At 32.9% G+C, this 21,793-nt stretch overlaps 1 protein-coding gene and 1 non-coding gene across 2 annotated transcripts; one reads left to right on the plus strand and one right to left on the minus strand.

Annotated features, from left to right (window-relative positions):
• The first annotated feature begins 3,414 nt into the window (after nt 1-3,414).
• LOC132606120 (uncharacterized) lies at nt 3,415-3,855 on the plus strand. Its single transcript, XM_060319465.1, has one exon. The coding sequence runs from the start codon at nt 3,415-3,417 to the stop codon at nt 3,853-3,855; it is 441 nt and encodes a 146-aa protein (XP_060175448.1).
• A 10,624-nt stretch (nt 3,856-14,479) lies between these two features.
• TRNAK-UUU (transfer RNA lysine (anticodon UUU)) lies at nt 14,480-14,551 on the minus strand. The gene has a single exon. It is a non-coding gene; the product is annotated as a tRNA-Lys (tRNA).
• Between the last annotated feature and the right edge of the window lie 7,242 nt (nt 14,552-21,793).

The following is a 21,793-nucleotide window of genomic DNA, read 5'->3' on the forward strand; positions in this document are numbered from 1 at the left end:
CGGGGCTATGTATTTTTGTGTGTTTATATATTGATGTATCCTTTGTTTTGAGTGTAATTGAATGTATTTCAACAAAATTTCAAATACATTGTATTTACTCGAAAAAATGTATACAAACATATATACAGATTATTGGCAAATTGAAATACATTGAATGTGCAAGTTTCTGCCGTATATAAATACCGTCAAATACACCTATATTTGACTGATAAACTGTAAGTCTACAAGATTCTGCAGCACTTGAATGCGTCCGAACACATATGTATTCAGCCATGATTCAAATGCATATGTATTCATCCATGATTCATACATATACATATGATTCAGATGCGTTTAGTTTAAAATTCACCTATATTTAATTCATTCAAATCAAAATACAATCACATACATATATGAATACATATGTATTCAGCCATTATTGCAATATACCTATATTTTAATTCACAAAACAACTGATTCATATACACCTGTATTTGATCATTCAAAGCAAAATACAATCATATATACATATTTTTGATGTATTCAGAATTTCTAACAGCAGTGGTGGAGGAAGAAGCCATGAATTTGTTTTCGCCCCCGGTAATGGATTGATTGCAACTTCGTGATTTCAGGTTTGGATCTGACGGTGGGTGGTAAAGGTGTTTAAGGGTGAAAGCAGTAGTGGAGGAAGATGTTCCGGCCAGATTTGATGTGTGGAGATGAGATAAGGGAAGAAAGAGAGAGAGAGGCGGTTGTTTGGTTGGGCTCCGGTAGAGCTCCGCCGTAGAAGACGACCGGCGGCGACGTAACGAGATCTGGCCGAGGGAAGAGAGAGAGAGAGAGAGAGAGAGAGAGAGAGAGAGGTGAGGGAAAAGAGAGGAATGAGAAAGAAATACAAGCCATAAACCTAATGTATTTTCGTATAGCTATGAATGGTAATTTATAAAATCACTGTAGCTATTAAATATAAATAAATTAAAAGATAGTTATTATCTATAATTATCTCTTAGAGATAGTTCTACCAAGTAATTATTCCATAAATTAAAGACCAGCACAAAAAGTGCAAACGACGCCAAACTGTTTAACATGGATAGGCCTCATAATATAAGAGGCCCAAGGTAATTGATTCATGAAAACATTTAATAGCTAGAAACTTTAAAATGGAACGTTTTAAAATTTTAGCAAAACTTAAAAAATCATATGGTGGCAGAAGAACTCTTACATTTCCCATTAAATAGGGATACTAATTAGCAACACAAAAATTAGAAGGAAAAAAAATGAAAAGAGGATAATTTTAGTGAATAGTATTCAAACGAAGAATTGCACGGTTTGGCCATCAAATGGAAGAAATTGAACGGTTTGTGCTTCAAATTGGTTGGTCTTTAATTTGGCCTCTAAATGGGCTGGTCTTTAATTTTTGTCCACCAAAATTGAACTTATGCCTAGCGGTGCATAAGTTCTTTATGGGATCCGGAATAACTTGTGGAATATTAAGATGACTTGTTCCCCGAGAAAAAGTTGTTTGTCTTGAGGGCCAAAAATTACAGACCAGCACAAAATAGGTATAAAGTGCAAATGACCCATTCAAATGGGGTGGTCTTTTGATTTTTGTCCTTCAAATGGGCTGGTTTTTTGCACTTCAAATCGAACTTATGCCTAGTGGAGCATAAGTTCTTTAAGGGCGCGTGACACCACTTGTTAGATATCATTAATGCGAAAATCTAAACTTATGCCCCGTAAAACAAATTGCTTGTTATGAGGAGCAAAAACTAAAGACCAGCACAAAATAGAGCTAAAAGTGCAAATGACCCTATCCAAACTTGTCCACTTACTTGTTATACATATCCAAACTTCAAATAGTTGAAGATAAAAAAGTACCTTTCATCCAAATATATTTGAATATTTGTATTATAATTATTTTACCATATATTCATCGAAATACATGATTAATATATACTACGTATATCCGGAGTATATTAAATTATAGAACTCAATTTATCTTAGTTTATTGTATAAATATTATATATTTGGAATATATTATATTTATATATATAGTATACAACTTGTATATTACTAGTATACATAGTGTACATAAATAGTATATGCATATTATATACCATAAAACTAAAAAAAAAAAAAAATGAAAACGGGAAACTGAATACAGGAAGCATATGCCTCTAGTTGTGGCATACGTTTATGTATTCTAATTGCTACAGCAAATATTAATACACAAAAAGGACTCCCCTAGATGTCTAATCAAAGTGGATATTAGAAAAGCCTATGACTCAGTAGAATGGGGCTTCTTGAAACATCTGTCACTGGAACTTGGCTTTCCAATTAGAATGGTGCAATGGATAATGGAGTGTGTGGTTACAGTCGGTTATTCACTCTTAATCAATGGGGTGTTAACTCCCAGATTTGAAGCAAAGAAAGGACTCAAACAAGGGGACCCAAGGTCCCCTTTATTTGTTTGTCCTAGTAATGGAGTACCTCAATAGATCATTGAAGCAATCAGAACAAAAACCTGACTTCAACTACCACCCTAAATGTGCAAAGTTGAAAATCTCTCATGTATGCTTTGCTGATGACTTACTACTATGTTGTAGAGCTGATACTTCTTCTATTCAGCTTCTGATGGAAGCCTTTGAGCACTTCTCAGCAGTTTCAGGGTTAAAAGCAAACATGGAAAAAAGCAACCTTACATTGCAGGGGTCACAAACCAGTTCAAGGAACAACTGATAGAGGACTTACACTTTTCAGCTGGTACTTTGCCATTCAAATACCTGGGAGTGCCATTATCCTCAAAGAAAGTCACTATCAGTCAGTTCATGCCACTAGTAGATAAAATCATAGCCAGAGTTAGATGTTGGACATCCAAATTTCATACTCAGGAAGACTACAACTAATCAAAGGGGCTCTGTTTGAAATGCAAACTTATTGGAGTCAAGTATTTCTACTCCCAACAAGGTGCATAAGTTGGTAACAAGTATATGCAGGAACTACTTATGGAGTGGAACACATGAAAATGCTAGGAAAAACCCTATAGCTTGGGAAACTCTATGTCAGTCCAAGTCATCTGGAGGTCTGAATATTATATACTTTGAGGATTGGAACAAAGCTGCACTCAGTAAACTATTCTGGGCAATTACCAAAAAGAAAGACAGACTCTGGGTGCTATGGATTCATACACACTATATAAAGAACAGAGATATAAGTGAACTACCAACACCAAAGCAATCTACTTGGTTGGTAAGAAAGATACTGGATGCAAGGGCATAGTTTACAACCTTACAAGACCTGGACAACTATAGCACAGATGGAAAATTTAGTATCAAGAAGGCATATACCTGTATGATGCCACAACTCCCTAATGTCCAATGGAAATGACTAGAGCTACTCAAAGGCCTTATCCCAAGGCATCAATTCATACTCTGGATGGCTGTACAAAATAGACTAGCAACTACTGATAGACTAGCTAGCTGGGGCATGCAAGTAGATACTTTGTGTCAATTGTGTAACGCTGGAGTTGATGAAAATCACAAACATCTGTTCTTTGAATGTACATATTCTACCTTCATCTGGAAAAAACTTCTTCACTGGATGGGCATAAATAGGCAAATTGACTGCTGGGAGAATGAAGTTGCTTGGCTTGCTAGAAGGATGCAGAGTAAAAGTTCAAAATGGCATATGGTTGGTTTTGTGTTTGCTGTTGCAGTTTATCACATATGGGCTGAGAGGAATGCTAGAAAATTTCAACAAGTAAACAGGAGCAATGCGGACAGAACGAAAGAAATAGCTCTACAGCTGCACATTGCAGGACGAAGTCAAGTTAAATGGTTTCAAACACTTCTCAGTTTGAATAGTTACCCTTGTTGATTGATGTTAGTTACTTGCAGGATGGGGTTAATTAGTTTTTTCCTTTTGAAGGTGGAAGCTAAGTAGTTGCCAGGGAAGTAGAAACATAGAGTTTATATCAATAGGTTATTTTTGAGAATCCTGTCTCTATAGTCCAAAAGAGCAGGTTGTGTAAAAATTCCAGTTGCAAATTTTCAGTTTTGATCAAAAAATTCACGAAAAGGACGAGAGAAAAATGAATGAATATCAACTTCATTACTCAACATAAGCTATAAATAGTACTATACTTGGTATGTACAAGATGTTGCTTCCACTCGTATTAGTTCCCTTTCACTTCATATTCATTAATTTAGTATGCAATTGCGAAAATCATAGATCAAATTCATAACGACCGCCATTTTTTTCGACCAAACTATAAGAACTTTGTAGCACTTGATGTATTTCACAAGCCTGAAGTACAAGATTTGGAGAGCTCGGATTTGAAGGGTTTCAAGCAAGGATTTCATCTACAAGTTTGAGATAAGTGATTTAAACATAACTAAGGATTAGATCATGAATTTGCCTTAATATTCAACATCAAAACATGACATTTGATGAGTGAAATTGGATCTTTTGCATAAATCTAACCAACAAATTGACTCGATCTCTTACTTATTCTGTAGTTGTGCTCAAATTTGCTATCTTATCAAAGCTTGTGATCACCGAACAATCGCTAGTGCTTTCATTTTCAACTCTTTGTGACAATGATGACATTTAAATAGAGCTTTATAACACTACTATCGTTTTAGTGCATGGAAAGTCAATTGCTCATGTCTCTTTGGTTCCCTTAGTAATAAACGGATCCTCCTTCCTATACTATTATCTTAAGGTGTTCTTACTTAATAAAATTTCTCAGTAGGAGTAAGTAACTTATGGTATTTCTCTATATCCTTTCGGGGTGGTAATTTAGTACATTGAGTTATAATTCGACCGTGGTGTTGTTTCTTTCACCGGTGGTAACTAGGGGTGTAGAAAGAAAACCGACAAACCGCATCAAATCGATAATCCGAATCAAACCGAGAAAAAATCCGATTACTGGTTTGGTATTGAGAAAAAAAAAAAACACGATAATTGGTTTGGTTTGGTTTTAACTAAAAAAAGTCAAACTAAACCAAATCAACCCGACATTATATGTATACAATTTTTAAATATGTTTTATACATAAAAAAAATTATTTGTAATGTAATTTATAAATATTTCTTAAAGTTTCATAATTTTTGTCTTTTAACATATTATTTCAAGCTTGGTCCAATAAGTTTTATAGCCCATAGATGTTAGTAGCTCAAATAAAGTCCAAACCAAAATCAAATCAATGCTAATGCTAACAAAAGAAATTCAATTATAACACTAGCAATGACAATAGTGTTCCATATCTATTCTTTAGTTTTGCATTTGTTTAGACAATGAAAATACATAACTCAAGTTCATTTTTTCCTTTTGTCATGTGATTAATACTTATAAGCCGTACCTATTTTAGCATGACTTGTAGTTTTAGATTATGATCATTTTCATTATGACTTATTAATTAGCAATATTTATTTTATGCGATTTTTTTTTGTTGAATATTTTATTACAATATCATCACTCATCTCACATTTTGTGTTATCTTCTTAAGAAACACATTAATTATATAGTTGTGTCTTACTAGGACTAAAGAAATATTTGAAGTAAATACTATATGTTTTGTATGAAGAGTTTTCCGGAAAAAAAAACCCTGAAAAACTCCGAAAAATCCCGAGAAAACTCGAGGCCGAAAAACCTGACTTTTATTGGTTTGGTTTATTTTATAGATTTAAAAACCCGACATAATTAATTTGGTTTGGTATTTGAAAAACCTGAACCAACCCGGTCCATGTACACCCCTAGGTAACGACTCAATTCACCTTGCTCGTGTGTCATGGAGGTGTATAAATGTTACACCTCAAAAATTTTCGCGTCGTTTGCGTTGTAAGTAAAATAATGTAAGCCCGGAGAGTTTATGGAACCCTTATAAGGTTAAGGAAGACTTCTAACAAGTGCTAAGCAAGAGTCTAAAGGTTTCGGGATAAAGCAAATCGAAGAAATTAAGTTTGTCGGAACTTTGGAAAAACTTGGCAGAATTTTGGATAGAAATTTTTTGTCCTACTTGAGAGAGCCATATCTTCTAGAATATGAGGAGTTATGGAATGCATAACCTATGTAAATTCAAGTCCAGCAAGTCTTCTTTCCATTGCAATTGACAGATCGCAATTCTGAGAAGTACAAGATAAGGTACGGGCTGAAAGAACGGGACGTACTTTGAAGTACGACCCGTACTTTTTGGACGTACTTTACCCAAATTTTTCAGAAAGTTGGATTTTGACCATCCCAAGTACGGGCTGAAAGTACGGCCCGTACTTTGAAGTACGACCCGCACTTTTTGGCCGTACTTTGCCCGAAATTTCTAGAAACTTTAAAGTCGGTGGACTTTTTCTTCTAGCCTATAAATAGGTTTTTCCACGACTTGGGTATCAATTATTCATCAAAATAAATCCCTAGTGACCTCCTAATCTCTCTCAAACATCCATAAATATCCCAAAGCATATCAAGAGAAGATTAAACCTTGAAACCCTGAGCTAGTTCCTGGAAGGGGTGTGTTCTTGCTTCTAGTTGAATTGTGGTGGACAAGCTTTGGAATAAATTGTGTCAAGTGAAGTTCTTCAAGTCAAAAGGTATGATTGTCACTTTATTTCTTATTTTGGGTTGGTACAAAGGCTTAGCAAGTCTTAAATGTGAAAATAATTAAAGAATGAAGGTTATAAGGTGTTGGGTTGTAGTTGATGGCTATGGATGCAATTTGGAAGGAAGATTTGGGATGGATTTGAGTCTAGTTTTCATATAATCTCTTGGCTATGATATTATTGATATTGTTAGTGATGTTTGGGTGTTGTTTGAAGATTGGTGGAAGTAAGTAATATGGAGGAAATGCTGCCCAAATTTCGTTAGCTCACTTAATAGTTTAGTTTGACCAGCGTTTCAACGACCTAACCTTAGTATGAATCGTCTTGAATGTAGATTTGCAAGCTCGAAGGATAAACGTTAAGTGGTTAAGTACGCGACAAGGTATGTAATGGCTATCCCTTCTTTTTCTTGGCATGATCCATAGACAGTAGGTGCTTATCGAATCTAAAAGAAAGAAAACTATTGTTTAGAGTTGTCATAGAGGTGTAACGTTTCTAGATGTGGTATTGTATCTTTCGAGAGATTCCTATCCGCTCCTTAGTTCATTGTTGGTAGAAGAGTTAGAGAAAGACATGTTGACATCATCATATATTTCAGTCTACACATGATATACAGCATGCTATATACATATATTTTCTTTAGCCTGGCCACTTGGTCAGTGAGACATTTTATTTAGCCTGGCCACTTGGTTAGTGAGATATATGATATTATTGTATTGCATTTCATATTGGACAGATCAGAGAGATACTCAGGGCATTCTTTAGCCTCCAGATTGTATTCATTTCAGTTCAGTTTCAGTTATATATTGCCTTACATACTCGGTACATTGTTTCGTATTGACGTCCCTTTTTTCGGGGGCGCTGCATTCATGCCTACAGGTACAGATAGACCGATTGATAGACCTCTCTAGTAGGTAGAATCTGATATCAGTTGATTGGTGGGCTCCCTTTTGTTCGGAGTTATTAGGTCTTTTGGAGTCTCTCCTTTTTTACTATAGATTGTATCGGTAGGCCAGGGCCCTGTCCCGACCATGGTACAGTTATACTTTCCTTAGAGGCTTGAAAGACGAGTCATGTATATAGTGTGTCTGTGTGATAGCCTTGCCGGCTTGTATATGTCTGTTTGGGTACTGTTGGCTTGTACGATCATAGCAGCCTCGTTGGCTTGCTCAGTTGTGTATACATGTTTTGGGTGTGTGTGCCCAGTTCAGACGAGATAGCCAGTGTTTATATATATATATATATATATATATATATATATATATATATATATATATATATATATATATATATATATATATATATCCAGATTGCGGCCTTGCCGGCTTGCTGGTATTGTCTGTGTGCAGGTAGGCCCTATCGGCCTAAGTTGAGGGATACTCCTCCAGAGTTACAGATTTAGAGTGGTTCGCTCGGGCCTAGTATGACATCGAGTGTCGGTCACGCCTCTCCAGATTTGGGGTGTGACAATAAAATAACTCAATTTAACTTTAAACTTGCTATTTTATTATTAATAAGATGATGTGTAGGGATAAAATTGATTTAACTTGTTTTAGATCATAATTTTCAAAATCTTTTTTTTTTCCTTAAATTTCGTGCTTAGTGAATCATAGTCACATAAATTAGGACTAATGAAGTACTAATAATCACTGATTTTGAACCAAAGATGTGATAAGAACAAAGGTTGAGAATAAAGTTTTTCCAGTTAGGTAGGTAGCCCTAAGAAGTGGTGCAAGCTTCTGTTCAAGCACATTTCATACCTAACATAAAACTCTTAGATGAATAGAATCATGCTTGTTTTAATAGCACATAAGTACTGAACACAGTAAAATCATAAGATTGAAGATAATGTTAACAGTTGAAGTGGTTTCTTTGTCTCCATACAGTAAAGAGTAAAGACACCTAGTGTGCCTTAAAGTCAGATCATACCTTTTGATCCAATTGTATAATATGCAAGCATTTCCCTCAATCGCCTTACATAATTTGCAAGATATTGATCATAAGGAAGGTTGTTATATTATATAGTACTTAGGGCTCGTTTGGTATGATGGATAAGCAAAAATAGTCCTGGGATAAAAATTAGTGTCGCCTTATCTCGCGTTTGGTTGGAAAAAAAACTCGGGATTAGTTATCCCGGGATTATAGTGTTTTTTTATCCCACCTTGAGAGTGGAATAACTAATCCCGGGATAACTTATCCCGAGATTAGTTATCCCGGGATAAGTTATTTCCAACCAAAAGGGCCTTAATCTTTTCTTGTGTGTGTTTCCAAATCAATAATTCTCATCATCTCCTTTCAGAACTTTCAATTTCTCCTAGCCATCTTTCTAATAATTTAAAACAATTTCATTATTATATGGCTTTCTTATAAAAGATTAGGGAAGATAAAATAAAAGTAATATTGTTAGAGTATAAGTTCTAAACACTCAGTAGTCCATATAGGATTTTTCGTAATTAGTGTCAATATTTAAAGAGGTGAACAAAAGAATAGATCAGTATGATGAGAAGCGATTGATGTCATTTTTTAATATTTATGCCTAATGTTTTCTTTCTGCTTATTATGTATAATTATATATATACATATCTAAAGAAAGAAATCGACGAAGCAATGTCCCGTAATATTAAAAAATTTTACAATGGGTGAGGCATAAATATGACATGGTGTGTGAGGGAGTATTTTATTACAATTATAATGTGGGCCCCACCACTTTATGCTCTTCCTTTCTTTCTTCCACATTTTTTTCTTCTCTCTCCTCTTTCCTTTTTTTCCTCATTTTTTGTTTTTTCATCAATTTTAAAACAAATTCTATTATGCGCAGATCAATTTTTTTTTTTTTAAAGACATTCTTCCGTTTTATTATTCAGCTTTTCAATTTTTTCTTAAAAAATCAATTAAACTCCGTACAAGGTTAACAATCAAACCGATGACCCAATAAGGACATAAGATCTTACTAAAATTACCTTTAGTAAGTAGGTTTTAGCGATATTTTCTCTGTGAAAGATGTAGGAGGCCAAAACAATTATGTTCGAAGACAATTAGTTTAACCGGTAAACTGAACCAGCAACGTCTTTGAACCTATATCCTTATTGGGTTATCGGTTTAACCGTTAATAGAACTTAGAAATTGAAATCGAGCTGGTAGTCCAATAAAAATTAAAAAATCATTAATCAAATAGATTGCTAAACCAATAACGTTTTGTCTGCTCAGTTTATCGGTTAAACCGATTTTTGCACACCCCTAGATTCAGGGTCTACTTTGATGACACTTAGGACTTTAAATTTCTCGGGAGTAGAATGTAGCAACTTTTAATTGAATATATACTAAAATAAAAATAAAAAAAAAAGAATTCTAATAAATTTCCTAAGGTGTTTTACTTTTAAAAGTATCTTATCAGTTTTTACACTAAAAACTTTTTTTTGAGTGCCAATTATTTTCTTTTAAAATTGTAAGGATTTTAATAGATTTTTTAAGAAAAAATTGAAAAGTTGAATAATAAAACGGAAGAAATCTTTAAAAAAATTGATCCGTATATAATAAAATTTGTTTTAAAATTGATGAAACAAAAAGAGGAAAGATGAGAGAGAATAAAAAAACGTGAAACAAAGAAAGAAAGAGAGGAAGAGTATAAAGTGGTGGGGCCATAATTGTACTAAAATACTCCCTCACGTTGTTTGGGGAATATATCCGGGCCTGCAAATGGTGTATAAATATTTTACACTAGTCAATTAAAGACTTTTCATAGCAAGACTGATGCTATATAATATAAATAATAGCATAATGCCCTCTGGTTCAAAAAGAATTGCATTTAACCATTTGCACGATCTTTCAGAAAATGTTAATTTTTAGATTTGTTTTAGGTAATTTGACTAAACTATCCCTAATAGTTATTAAATTTGATCACTTAGCACTTAATAAAGGCAAATCTAAAAAGATAATGTTAATCCTTTTTGATTTAATAAATGTGCACTCTTTTTTAACCAAAAAAAAAAAACTAAATAGACTCTCTTTTTGATTCGGAGAGAGTAATCCGTAATAATCCGTGAAATTTTATTCAATAGAAAAAAAATATTCTTTACACCCCTTGCACGGATGTATTTCACTGAAATGCATATTTCTTTCTTATATGTAGATCTTATCTTATCTTTTTTTTAAAAAAAAAAAAAAAAGAGTAAAGCATTAAAATAAAGGAAGGGAATACGTGACTTAAACGCTATGGAGTCAACATCCAAATTAAGAAAGCCTGCAACAAAATTTTAAGTCAAAAACCCATAGCTGCTAAGCTAGTAATAAAAGCAAAAGCATATAATATGAAAGCTTCAATTTTCAAAGCTATGTCAAAACCCTAGCCACAACTACTTCCCTTTTATTGTTCTGCATAATAATAATACTTCGAATTAAACCTCTCACAGACTCTCAGAGTACTGCATATAATAGTAAATAAATATGTAATAAATAAACAGCTATGCGTAATAGGAGTAACTAGCAAACTTTACTTTTCTGTGCATGGAAAAGGAAACAAACATTTAAGGAGTTACCAGACACAGACCGAAAAGTCATATTTTTATGCTAAAAGGAGAACTCTCTTATTGATTGAGTTTAAGTGCTATGTGAATAATAACTATAATTAATTTAATTATAAAATAATTACAAGTAAATCTCGATGATAGCAGGCGATTAGATAAAAAAGATATATGAGTAGTGCGTATAACTTAAATTCTTAGCTAAAAAAGTAATTGCTTAGTAAAGTATGAAAGGAAAAAAGATTAAAGATTGACATGGAATGAATAACCACTCAAAGTTGATCAAGAGGAATCTTACTTCCTCTGTCCCAGTTTATGTGAAGGTTTGAAGGACGAGGATCAAAACACTTAATTTTGATTATGAATTCGAGTTTTAAAAACGACACGAAAAGTTCTAATAGTAAACATATATAGCTAATGATTCAAAATATTTAAAAAAATTGAGAAAATTATAATTAAAAAAAAAATGTTTAACTCCTTAAACAATAACACCTTCACATAAAATGAGACTGAGAGAGTAGTACGAGAGCACAAAAGGGTGTTCAAAAGTGCTTCATTTGCATTCCTAACATAGTTACCTAAGCAGAGAAAAACTATGGCACTACACATAGAAATCCTCCTAAACGACTCCTAAAGCTAATACTCGGGATGCTCCACGATTAAGTATACTCATCCAAACTCGCTTTTGTTCAAGTATTGATAAAAAAACACTTTGATGAAGATATATAGCATCATTCAAGTAATTATAGATTAAAATTACAAAAACATAAGCTTGTGATATAGCTACATTTACGAATCTCAAGATTACAAAGACTCATCCTCTTTGAGAAAAAAAGGAATGGGTGAGAATCCAGACAGTAATTCCGACCCCTCATCAATACTCCCTCCGTCTCAAAATATTTATCATCCTTAGTAAAAATACTTGTCTCAAAATATTTATCGTTTTATTTACCCAAGATAAAATTAAGTAGTTTTTTCACATTTTACCCTTGTATCAATTACATCAATTAACTGATTTTGTGAGTTCACATACCAACATTTAAGAGGTTTCATCATTCATGGAGTAATTATTTATTGAGGAGAGAGAACATGATGAAATATGTTAAGAGGGTAAAATAGTCAAAATGTTATCCTTATACATGCTTTTTTAATGAGCGCGTAAATAAAAAATGCGATAAATATTTTGAGACAGAGAAAGTACAAAAAAGGGTGATTCCAAGGAGGATTTCGCAAACCAAAAATGGCAGGCGAGATCCATTATGGAGGGTTGGATCGTTCTTGAATCGGCGACATTTTTATCAATCAACGGAAATATTACACATACTAGATGGGTAAGATTTCAACTAGAAATAAACTAGTAATTCCAGACCGGTTAATGCAAGAACTATAAATAAAGGACTAGGAAAAAGTGGTACCTGGCATGAGGAGCTCATGTACTTCTCCAAATGCAGAAGATTCAAGAATTTATGATCGATTATGCAAAAAGGTCAAGCCATCAAAGAGTATTACTACTACAATAGAAATTAGATTTTGCATAAGTCAAATATGATGCGATAGAATTAACTGGAGTAAGATCTTACCTGCAAATTGTGAGTGAATTTTGTGAAGGTTAGTACTTGTGTTTTATAGCAAAAAGCAAGAAGGAGCCATAGAACTCAGGATGGATAGCGCCAAATATAATCGATGAATTTGTTGTACCAAAAAGGATAAAAAAAAGATGAATTTATGGGAAAGACAAATTCAGAAAGAAGAAAAGAGCAAATGAAACAAAAAGAAAAACCAACATCACATATGTTCCATGGCGCTATCCCTCCTGAGCTTTACAGATCCCTCCATACTCTTTCAAGTTTAACATCACTTGTATAGTACATAATATACACCATGTGAATATACAAGTATATACATGTGTACTCACAATTCTTTTTTTTCTTTTTTTGGTGGTGAAGAAAGTAGAGAGTTGAAGTGTTTTTATAGGAGGAGAAGTAGAAGACCTTTTAGGTTTTTAACATTAGGGGTATAGGAGGAGGGGGACGTGGTTAAGAACATACCATAAATCAATTAATATAGTACTGCTTTTTTCAGTCTAGTGATAAAAGGGTTTCAGATCATGTTTAAAGTGATTTGGATTTGTGGAGGGACGGAAGATATTCTTTTTAATGTTTTTATTCTTACTAATGTTTTTCTATTGAACATTTTGTATATATTAAAAAAAAAATCACGACAGACTAATTCAGATTCGCATTAAAAAATATATTTAAAAGGGATAAAACCCTTTTTACCAAAAAAAAAAAAATAATTCTCACGCTCGAACATAATTTAATAACAAGGAGTTAATCCTATTTAGTGATATTAACAATGAGTTAGCGACAGATTTTATAAAAAAAAATTAACTACGACTATTTAGCAATAGGTTAGCGACAAAGTTCATAATTTTTATTCACTCTTTAGTGATAATAGTATATGTAGAGACACATTAATGTATGATGTAAGATGTAACCATTGAGTTAGTATATTATTGAATATCAATGAAAAAATCCCTGAAATAAGGTGGCTGGCAGTTGTTTGACCTTCGGCAAAAGAGGAGCTCAATTTTGGGGATATGTCATGTTAGTCCTTTTCAATTTTCTCTCTCTTTCTATAGTAAAGATATGGTAAAACACAATTAATTAAAGTTATTTAATTAGGATATAACGATATATAAGTAGGGCATACATACATACTAGTCGTACTGGTATAAAAGTAAAACTTTGGGTCAAAGATCACTAAATCATGGCTCTGATTGTTGTCTTTCACCATCCCAACATAACTAGTGAATATGTACTTTAGATGCCTCATTTTCTTCAAAGTAATGATAATTATTTAATTATCTCCCCCATATTCTAAGGTCGTGACTTTTCCCTCGAATTAATTTCAGATAAGGTCATTTTATAAAGTCAAATTAGTATGTCATTTAAATCATAAAGTCCCAAATAAATGATTTCTTCACTATATTACCTAACCCTCACTCAATTTACCTGATTATTTTCTTGTTAAATAAAAAAGTATTTTATCGGACAAATTTTACCGAAAGAATGGTATTCGATAAAACTTTTTTATACATTACAATATTTCTTTTCATTGATAATGTGACTATAGCCAAAAAAGAAGTTAATTGGACAAGCTTTATCAGGTAATGATATTGCTAAATCTTTTTACGCATTACAACAATATTTCTCATATGATTATTGGCTTACATAAGCAAGAAAAGTTTTGTAAGGTAAAATTAACGAGTTCAGAATAAATGATAATGGGAAAAATCGAATTCACATCTCAAATGTTTTTTTTTTCTTAGTTTTGAAGGTAAATGATAGACTTTGACCAATAAGAAAAAATAACTAGACAAGCAATCGCCGTCTGTGGGGATCGAACCCACGACCACGTGGTTAAAAGCCACGCGCTCTACCACTGAGCTAAGACGGCTGATATGTCAATTTTGTATATTATAATAGTACAACCTAAATTCAGCCCATACACATTTCATGTAATGTGTAAAAAATATGTATGCACTTACCTTTTGCTCTGATAATTTTATTTTTTATAATATTATATGTTAGCAATGTACTAGCTAGTAGCTTATAGTCTTATACAATGTCATGGCAATTTTCAAATTCAAAGATTCGGAATTATAGCAGGCGCATGAGAAATTAAACCATTTAAAAGATAATAACTAATTAGTTTGACATTTATCTTTGGCTTTTTCTGTCCTGATGATTTGATTTAAAATTTTGTGAAATCATGTAACTTGGGATATTAGTATATATCTTCAATATTTAGGATAGAAAATTCCAGAACCTTTCTGTTATTGGAAATCTCGTGACTTTAGCCACTTATGGTTATTAGATAAACAAATGAATAAATTAGAACCCCACATTAATTATGACACACGAGAATAGAACATCATAATTAGGTAAAGTCTGATAACAGCTCGGAAGAAGCAAAAAGTCTGATAACAATTACATTTCTCAGTATTTTATTGTTATTGTCGTAGCCAGGTGAAAAAAGTGATTATGATAATGTTGCATACCTCATTTAAGTTTGTGTATAAATTGCTTATAAAAATGGTACTTTGCTTATGAATTATGGTGAAACTGCAATGATTCTATCTCTGTGTCTGTGAAGTTGCAAACATTTCTAACAGCATGAGAGTTGGAATTTGATGATTAATTCTAGCTGGATGCTTTCAAGTTCAAGATTCCAGACCCCGCTAATCTTGTTTTATATTTTAAGTAATATTGCTGATAGTATAAAAAATATTTATAGAATCAGGTATAAGGTAATTACAACTAAATTTCTATAATAAACAATAACTTGTAAGTTCATGATAAAAATAGTTGAAGTGACATATATATAGTTTCATTAGTGGCGGAGCCGAAATTTTTAGTAAGGGGTTCAAAAATATAAAGAAGTAAACACACGAAGAAGCCAAGGGTTCAACATCTACTATATATTTTAATCTTGTATATATAGTGTAATTTTTCGCTGAAAGGGCTTCAAATGACCCCTGACCCCTTACTAGTAGTTTCATATGTTAAACTACTTTGATAGTGCTAGAACTTTTTACTATCAATGTATTTAACTTATTAGCGATTTTTATGTTTGCTCCCTGCATGTTGCTACTTTCGAGTAATTTTGTATAGTTTAAAGCTTTTTAAAAAATTTAAGTTGTATGCATTAACGGTGTAAAGACTATATACACGATAACGTCATTTATTGTTAGATAATTTCGATACAATTCTTGATAAACATTAATTGACAATCTAGTAAAAATGATAATAGTAACTAACCTATTATTACATATTAAAGTTTATTATTAATTAGTATAAAAAATAATTATACTATCAGTGTATATAATAACTTAATTCTTTTATGAAAACATGATATATTAATTTATATCATTTTCCACTCATAAAAATAGCTAAACCTGTACAAAAATTGAAATAAGACAATGAAATTAGTGTCCCAAAATGTTGACGTGGACGTTAGATTTTACCTGAAACTTAAAAAAAGAAATTGTGGTTATATTGCATATTGAGTATATTGTGTTATCCGAGAGAGTTGCTCAGATGGTAAGCGTCCTCCACTTTCAATCCGAAGATTGCGAGTTCGAGTCACCAAGAGAGCAAAGAGCTCCTGGGAGAGGGGTTAAAAAACAAATATATATTGTGTTATCCATGTCATTTAACTGTTCAGAATGTGAAATTCTTATCTATATATATATCTAATTAGGTCCACAAAACAGATTCTTTTTTCTTTGGATAAACCTCATGATAGAGATATTGGTTTGGATAATTCGTCCTGTGACTCAAACCCAAAACTTCATTGACGTGGGACAATAACCTCAAATGCCATAAAGGCATTTTTTTATATGTGCTTTAGGTCTAGCACAAACAGAATTAAGTTCAAGATACAATTTAGCAAACTTTGTAATTAATTAGATACTTCTTAGTCAACTTAGACAAGGATATTGATAACGAGAGATGAACTAACTAATCTTATTATCAGTGACGCAAATAAGTTAAAGTTGAAATGTGACTAGTCAATTATAGAATAACTTAAAGTTATGTACCCTCTAGAAGCCATGAAAAATCCAAATAACATCCACTTCTATTACATATCGAATACATTCCCTGCTTAAGTGATTGCCGTCTTAATAAATAACATTTAACCCAAAAATGTTCTAACAATAACAGTATAAAATTGACAGAGCACCATCAAAGACTATATTATTTGTGCAAGTTATTAATGTCAAAGATAATATTATATAGATATATAATCAGAAGGCCAGAAACTACACGTCTCTCTATACTAAATTATCTATTTTAAACTTAAACAACTGATAACTGAATAACTGATAGCCATTTGAAGGATATACTGAAATATGGACAAACAAAAATCTCAAATTAACTTGATTTTGTTTATGTTTTGACTTTCCATGTCAATTGTTTCCAGCAATATGGAGCTCTTGGAAAGTTTGTTTCTAAACATAAATTGCAGAAAATGGATAACAATATAACATATGTGTGGAAGATTTGGGATGCTTTTGTTGTAGTTAATTGATTCCAAATATTAGAAAGCATGACATGCATTATACATTTTATGGTAAAAGAAGATACATGCAAGTCCTTTAAGAATGGATTTAAATTATATTCAGCGATAATATAAAGATATTTATAAGTTTGTACTTGTTATAACAGGTACGATTTTGCAATTTGCCTAATTAAACTTGTCTATAATTGTTTAAAGTGATCTGACAGTATAGCGATCAAAATGAACTGGGGTAGCACAACATTGTTTTTGCGCGGATTGTCCTTTTATTGGGTTGGTCTTTAATATTGGTCTTTAATATTTATCCTTCGCTTAACATCCAGAGGTCCTAGGTTCGAACCCAGACTTAGTCAAAAGAAATAAAAATCGCGAGCCATAAGTTGGGATTCGCAAACTTATGTCTTAAGGCAAACTTTTACCCAAAATTAGGCTTTAAGGCAAACCTCTGCCTTAAGGCAGAGGTTTGTAAAATTCCAGCAAAATTTTTTTTTTTTTTTACTTTAAGGCAGAGTTTGAAATCCAACTTATGCCTTGTGAATTTTTTTAAAATTTTTGACTGAACAGAGGTTCGAACCTGGAACCAAGAGGCTTGTAGCGAAGGTCAAAAATTAAAAACCACCAATTTGAGGAACAAAAATCAAAGACCACCCCAGCGAAGGCCCATCCTGCAAATTGCCCGTAGCACAATCGAGCCCAGCTCAGATGGCCTATGGACCTTAATAGCCCAACCCATCATCTAAAGGGCCTTCAAGAGAGAAATTGCACGTCTTGTCCTTCAGTGGTCCGGTCTTTAATATTTGGCCTAAGTTTTGCATGGATTGTCCCTCAAACGCATTGGTCTTTAAATTTTGTCATTTATATATGTGGTCTTTAATTTTTGTCTCTACTTCTTACTTAATGAAAATATCAACATATGCCTTACTCAGCATAAGTTCTGTAACATTTTTATCGTTGAAAACAGAACTTTTGTCTTGCTCGGCACAAGTTCTGTATGAATTAAGTTATGCGGCATAAGTTGTGTAGTATTTTTCAGTTTATGCTGAGTATTGAAAGTTTTGCCTTTTCCGGCATAACTTGTGTGGATGTGATGATACATATGTCAAAGCTAAACACTAACTATGTCAACCCTTTTCAGATTATGTTGATCGAAAGTTTTACCTTGTCCGGCATAACTTGTGGTATGTTAACTATGACGGCCGAAATATGAAGTAATGATGCACCAAAAGTACTTAAGGGTAAAAATTAAAGACCACAAATTTGAGGGGAGAAAATTAAAAACCACCCTAAAATAAGGGGATTTTGCGAAAACCCAATTTTTGTCCTTCAAATGGACCGCTCTTTAGTTTTGCTCTTTAACAATCAAATTTATGTCTAGCGGAGCATATTCTTTAAGGGCAAAAGTCATGCGGAGCATAACGTGTGGATAATATAATGCAAAAATATAAATTTATGCCTCATAAAAAAATTATTTGTTATCACGAGCAAAAATTAAATACTAGCACAAAATAGAGGCATGAGTGCCAATGGCCCCTTCAGGATGCCTGTCCAACCTAACCACAAGTGGCATGAATTGGCCTTTCACTTTTTATTTGTTTAGACTTCAGTTGTAATAGATTTTGATAACATTAATGTTGACCATATTTTTGTGTGTGTCGTTCGAATATAACAATGTATTCTCTATAAGACTATAACAATTAGCAGAAGTACTGTGAATGCAAGCTGACCCTACCGTATATTCTCTTTTTTTTTTTTTCTCATCTGGTGTCCGATAGCCACATTGGAGTCCGATTATATTCGGATTTGCACTGCGTAGGGCCCTATTCAGGGGTAGGGGGAAGCGCTGCCTACTAAAAAAATTTTCATACCTAGGGCTCGAACCCAAAACCTCTGATTAAAGGAGGAGCAGCCCCATCCACTGCACCACATCCTTTGGTGGTACCTTAGTGTATATTATTGTTCAAGTATGTTCATATTTCTATTAGTTTCAACTATAAGTTCCTTATTTGGCATTATGGAAAGCAATTTCTATCACTATCATCATATTCAACCAAACACTAACTTGCGTTGGGTTGAAAAGGCTCCCATTTTAAATAGGCTAAAATGAATGGGTTGAATTGGGCCGGTCCAACAGGTCCAACAAGCTAGAGCAAGAGAAGAGAAAGAGGTGATATGAAGAGAGTCGCTGGAAAAAGTGTGGAATATTGGGATTGCTAGATTATTTGCATCAAAGGCTTTTTCTAGTAAACAATCGAATTGATGTAAAAAAAAAAAAAAAAAAAAAAATCCGATTTGCACCTTATCTTTCTGTATGTAAATACTATATGTGTGTGTCTGTACATTGCTGGTGCTTCGCCTTTTTTGTTCTGTTTCCTTCGGAAATGGGATTTGGTCAGTGTAATAGCAGAGGATGTTGATCGGGATGTTGGACAAAGGTAGCTATAGCAAAAACAGAATTCTCGCAAAAAGAGGAAAATTAGAAGCAAAAGGGACTTTTCTTTGGTTAATTTGAGAAGCACTTGTGTTGTGTGATGATGGTTTGTTTGGGAGTTAGATCCGTGACATGTTGGTGTAAATGATGTTATCTTTCCACATTAGCTATGTAATGTTTATCTATAGCTATACAGAACATAAATATTATATATACACTGCAATTTGAGTTGGTTACGTATGTTAATCCATAATTATACAAAGTATAATATATATATATATACCAATGATATAGTGGGCTACATCGACTGCAAACTAGATACATAGATTGTATAGGAATACATAACATATACATTACCTATATACCAACGATATTATGGGCTATATCGGCTGCAAACTAAATGTGTGAGCTGTATATATAAGTTATTTCCCCATATTTTATTTTAGGAAAAAGAACTTACATGCCCCCTCCAAGCAAAATAATTACATGTCCTTTCCCTTTTCTAAATAATTACCCGCCCATACCCCTAAATTATGATACCAATATGGTATCACCTTATCTCTTATATACCATGATTGTATTACAGAGACCTTCTTTCATTTTTTTCAAAGATACTCATCAGACCTTTATAAAATCCATATAGTATATATAATACACTAATAGGGTATCATAGAGGATCATGTTCATTTATTCAAAAAAAAAAAAACTCACTTTCCTAAAACAAGCCTCTATGATATCATCATCTTATATACATATACTGAGATGGTATCATGGAGGACTGCTTCAATTCTTCAATGAAACACTCATCAGTCTTTCATGATACCATCATAGTATAGACCATATACTAAGATGGTATCATGGAGAACTGCTTCAGTCCTTCAATGAGACACTCTCTTAATCCTCCATGATATCATCATGATATATAAATATACTGATATGGTATCATGAAGAACTTCTCTTTATCCTACATGTTACCATCATGATAGATAAATATAATGCAATGGTATCATGGAGGAAGGGTTTTGGGCGAGGGGGTATTCAAGTAAATATTTTCGGCCTTCTTGGTTAAAGCGAAATTAGTTTAGGAGGGAGCATGGGCGGGCAAATATTTTATAATTTAGGGATACTTTGTGTTGTTTTCCCTTTATTTTATGGCTTTGCCTGAAAGTTTAAGTAGGGAGTTTTCTGGTGGACTAGCATATTGATCATTTATAGTATTCGTTATCATGTCGTGCAATTGTTGGGCTCTCAACGTGGCTCTAAAAACAAATTAATTTTTTTTTATCGTTGGATGACTTAGAGCCTGTTTAGCCTAGCGGTTTTGAGGTAAAAAGTGTTTTTTTTTAGAAAAAAAAACACGTTCTTTGGATACTTGGGGTGTTTGGCCAATTAGTAAAACTATTTTTAAGTAGAAGCAGAAACAGTTTTTCTGCTGTTGCGAGAAGCAGAAATTAATTTTCTTCAAGATAAAAATATCCCTATCATAAATACATAATTACCAAGTATATCCTTCATTAATCCATTATGGATGAAATCATAGAGAATCTTCGTGATGTACGAAGGATTCTACTTATTTTTGTGTCGAATTTTAATTTGTGAAATGATTTTGAATTTTATTTTGGTTGTACTTTTTTAGTATATGTAAATCATCGTGTTGATATTATATCAATATTTAATATTTTTTATTTATTTATGTATTATATTAATTAAAAAATTTAATATGTACTTTTAAATTTTAATTAGTTAAAAGTAAAAATTTAATTAAAGTCTTTCATAATAGCTATTTAAAATAATTTCTCTCTGTAAAATAATCTTGATAGTAAACGTTAATTAATACTTGCCCTTTTTCGTAATTTGACACTCGTAGGCACTTTTTTAAGAAGATAGCCAAACACAATATGCTTATTAAAAGCAGTCAAAAGCACTTTCAAATGAATTAGCCAAACACAAGCTGCTTATCATAAAGTCACAACCCAACCATGGGGGGTGTGACTGGCATCCGGCACCCGAAGGGCCGAGCGAACTAACTGTGGTATCTGAACTATGTAACATAAATCATAAGCTGACAAGGCCCAATAAGATATATATGCATAATTGAGGCCGACAAGGCCAACAAAACACATCAACACTAACTGATAGTCTATAAGCCTCTAAGAGTACTAAAATGCAACAACTGGTCGGGACAGGGC

Source organism: Lycium barbarum, chromosome 8 (assembly GCF_019175385.1).
Source record: "Lycium barbarum isolate Lr01 chromosome 8, ASM1917538v2, whole genome shotgun sequence".
In the NCBI taxonomy this organism is placed as follows: Eukaryota; Viridiplantae; Streptophyta; class Magnoliopsida; order Solanales; family Solanaceae; genus Lycium; species Lycium barbarum.

What these genes read in the sequence shown, in the direction of transcription:
- LOC132606120 (XM_060319465.1), top strand. Translation starts at nt 3,415, where the DNA reads ATGGCTGTACAAAATAGACTAGCAACTACTGATAGACTAGCTAGCTGG.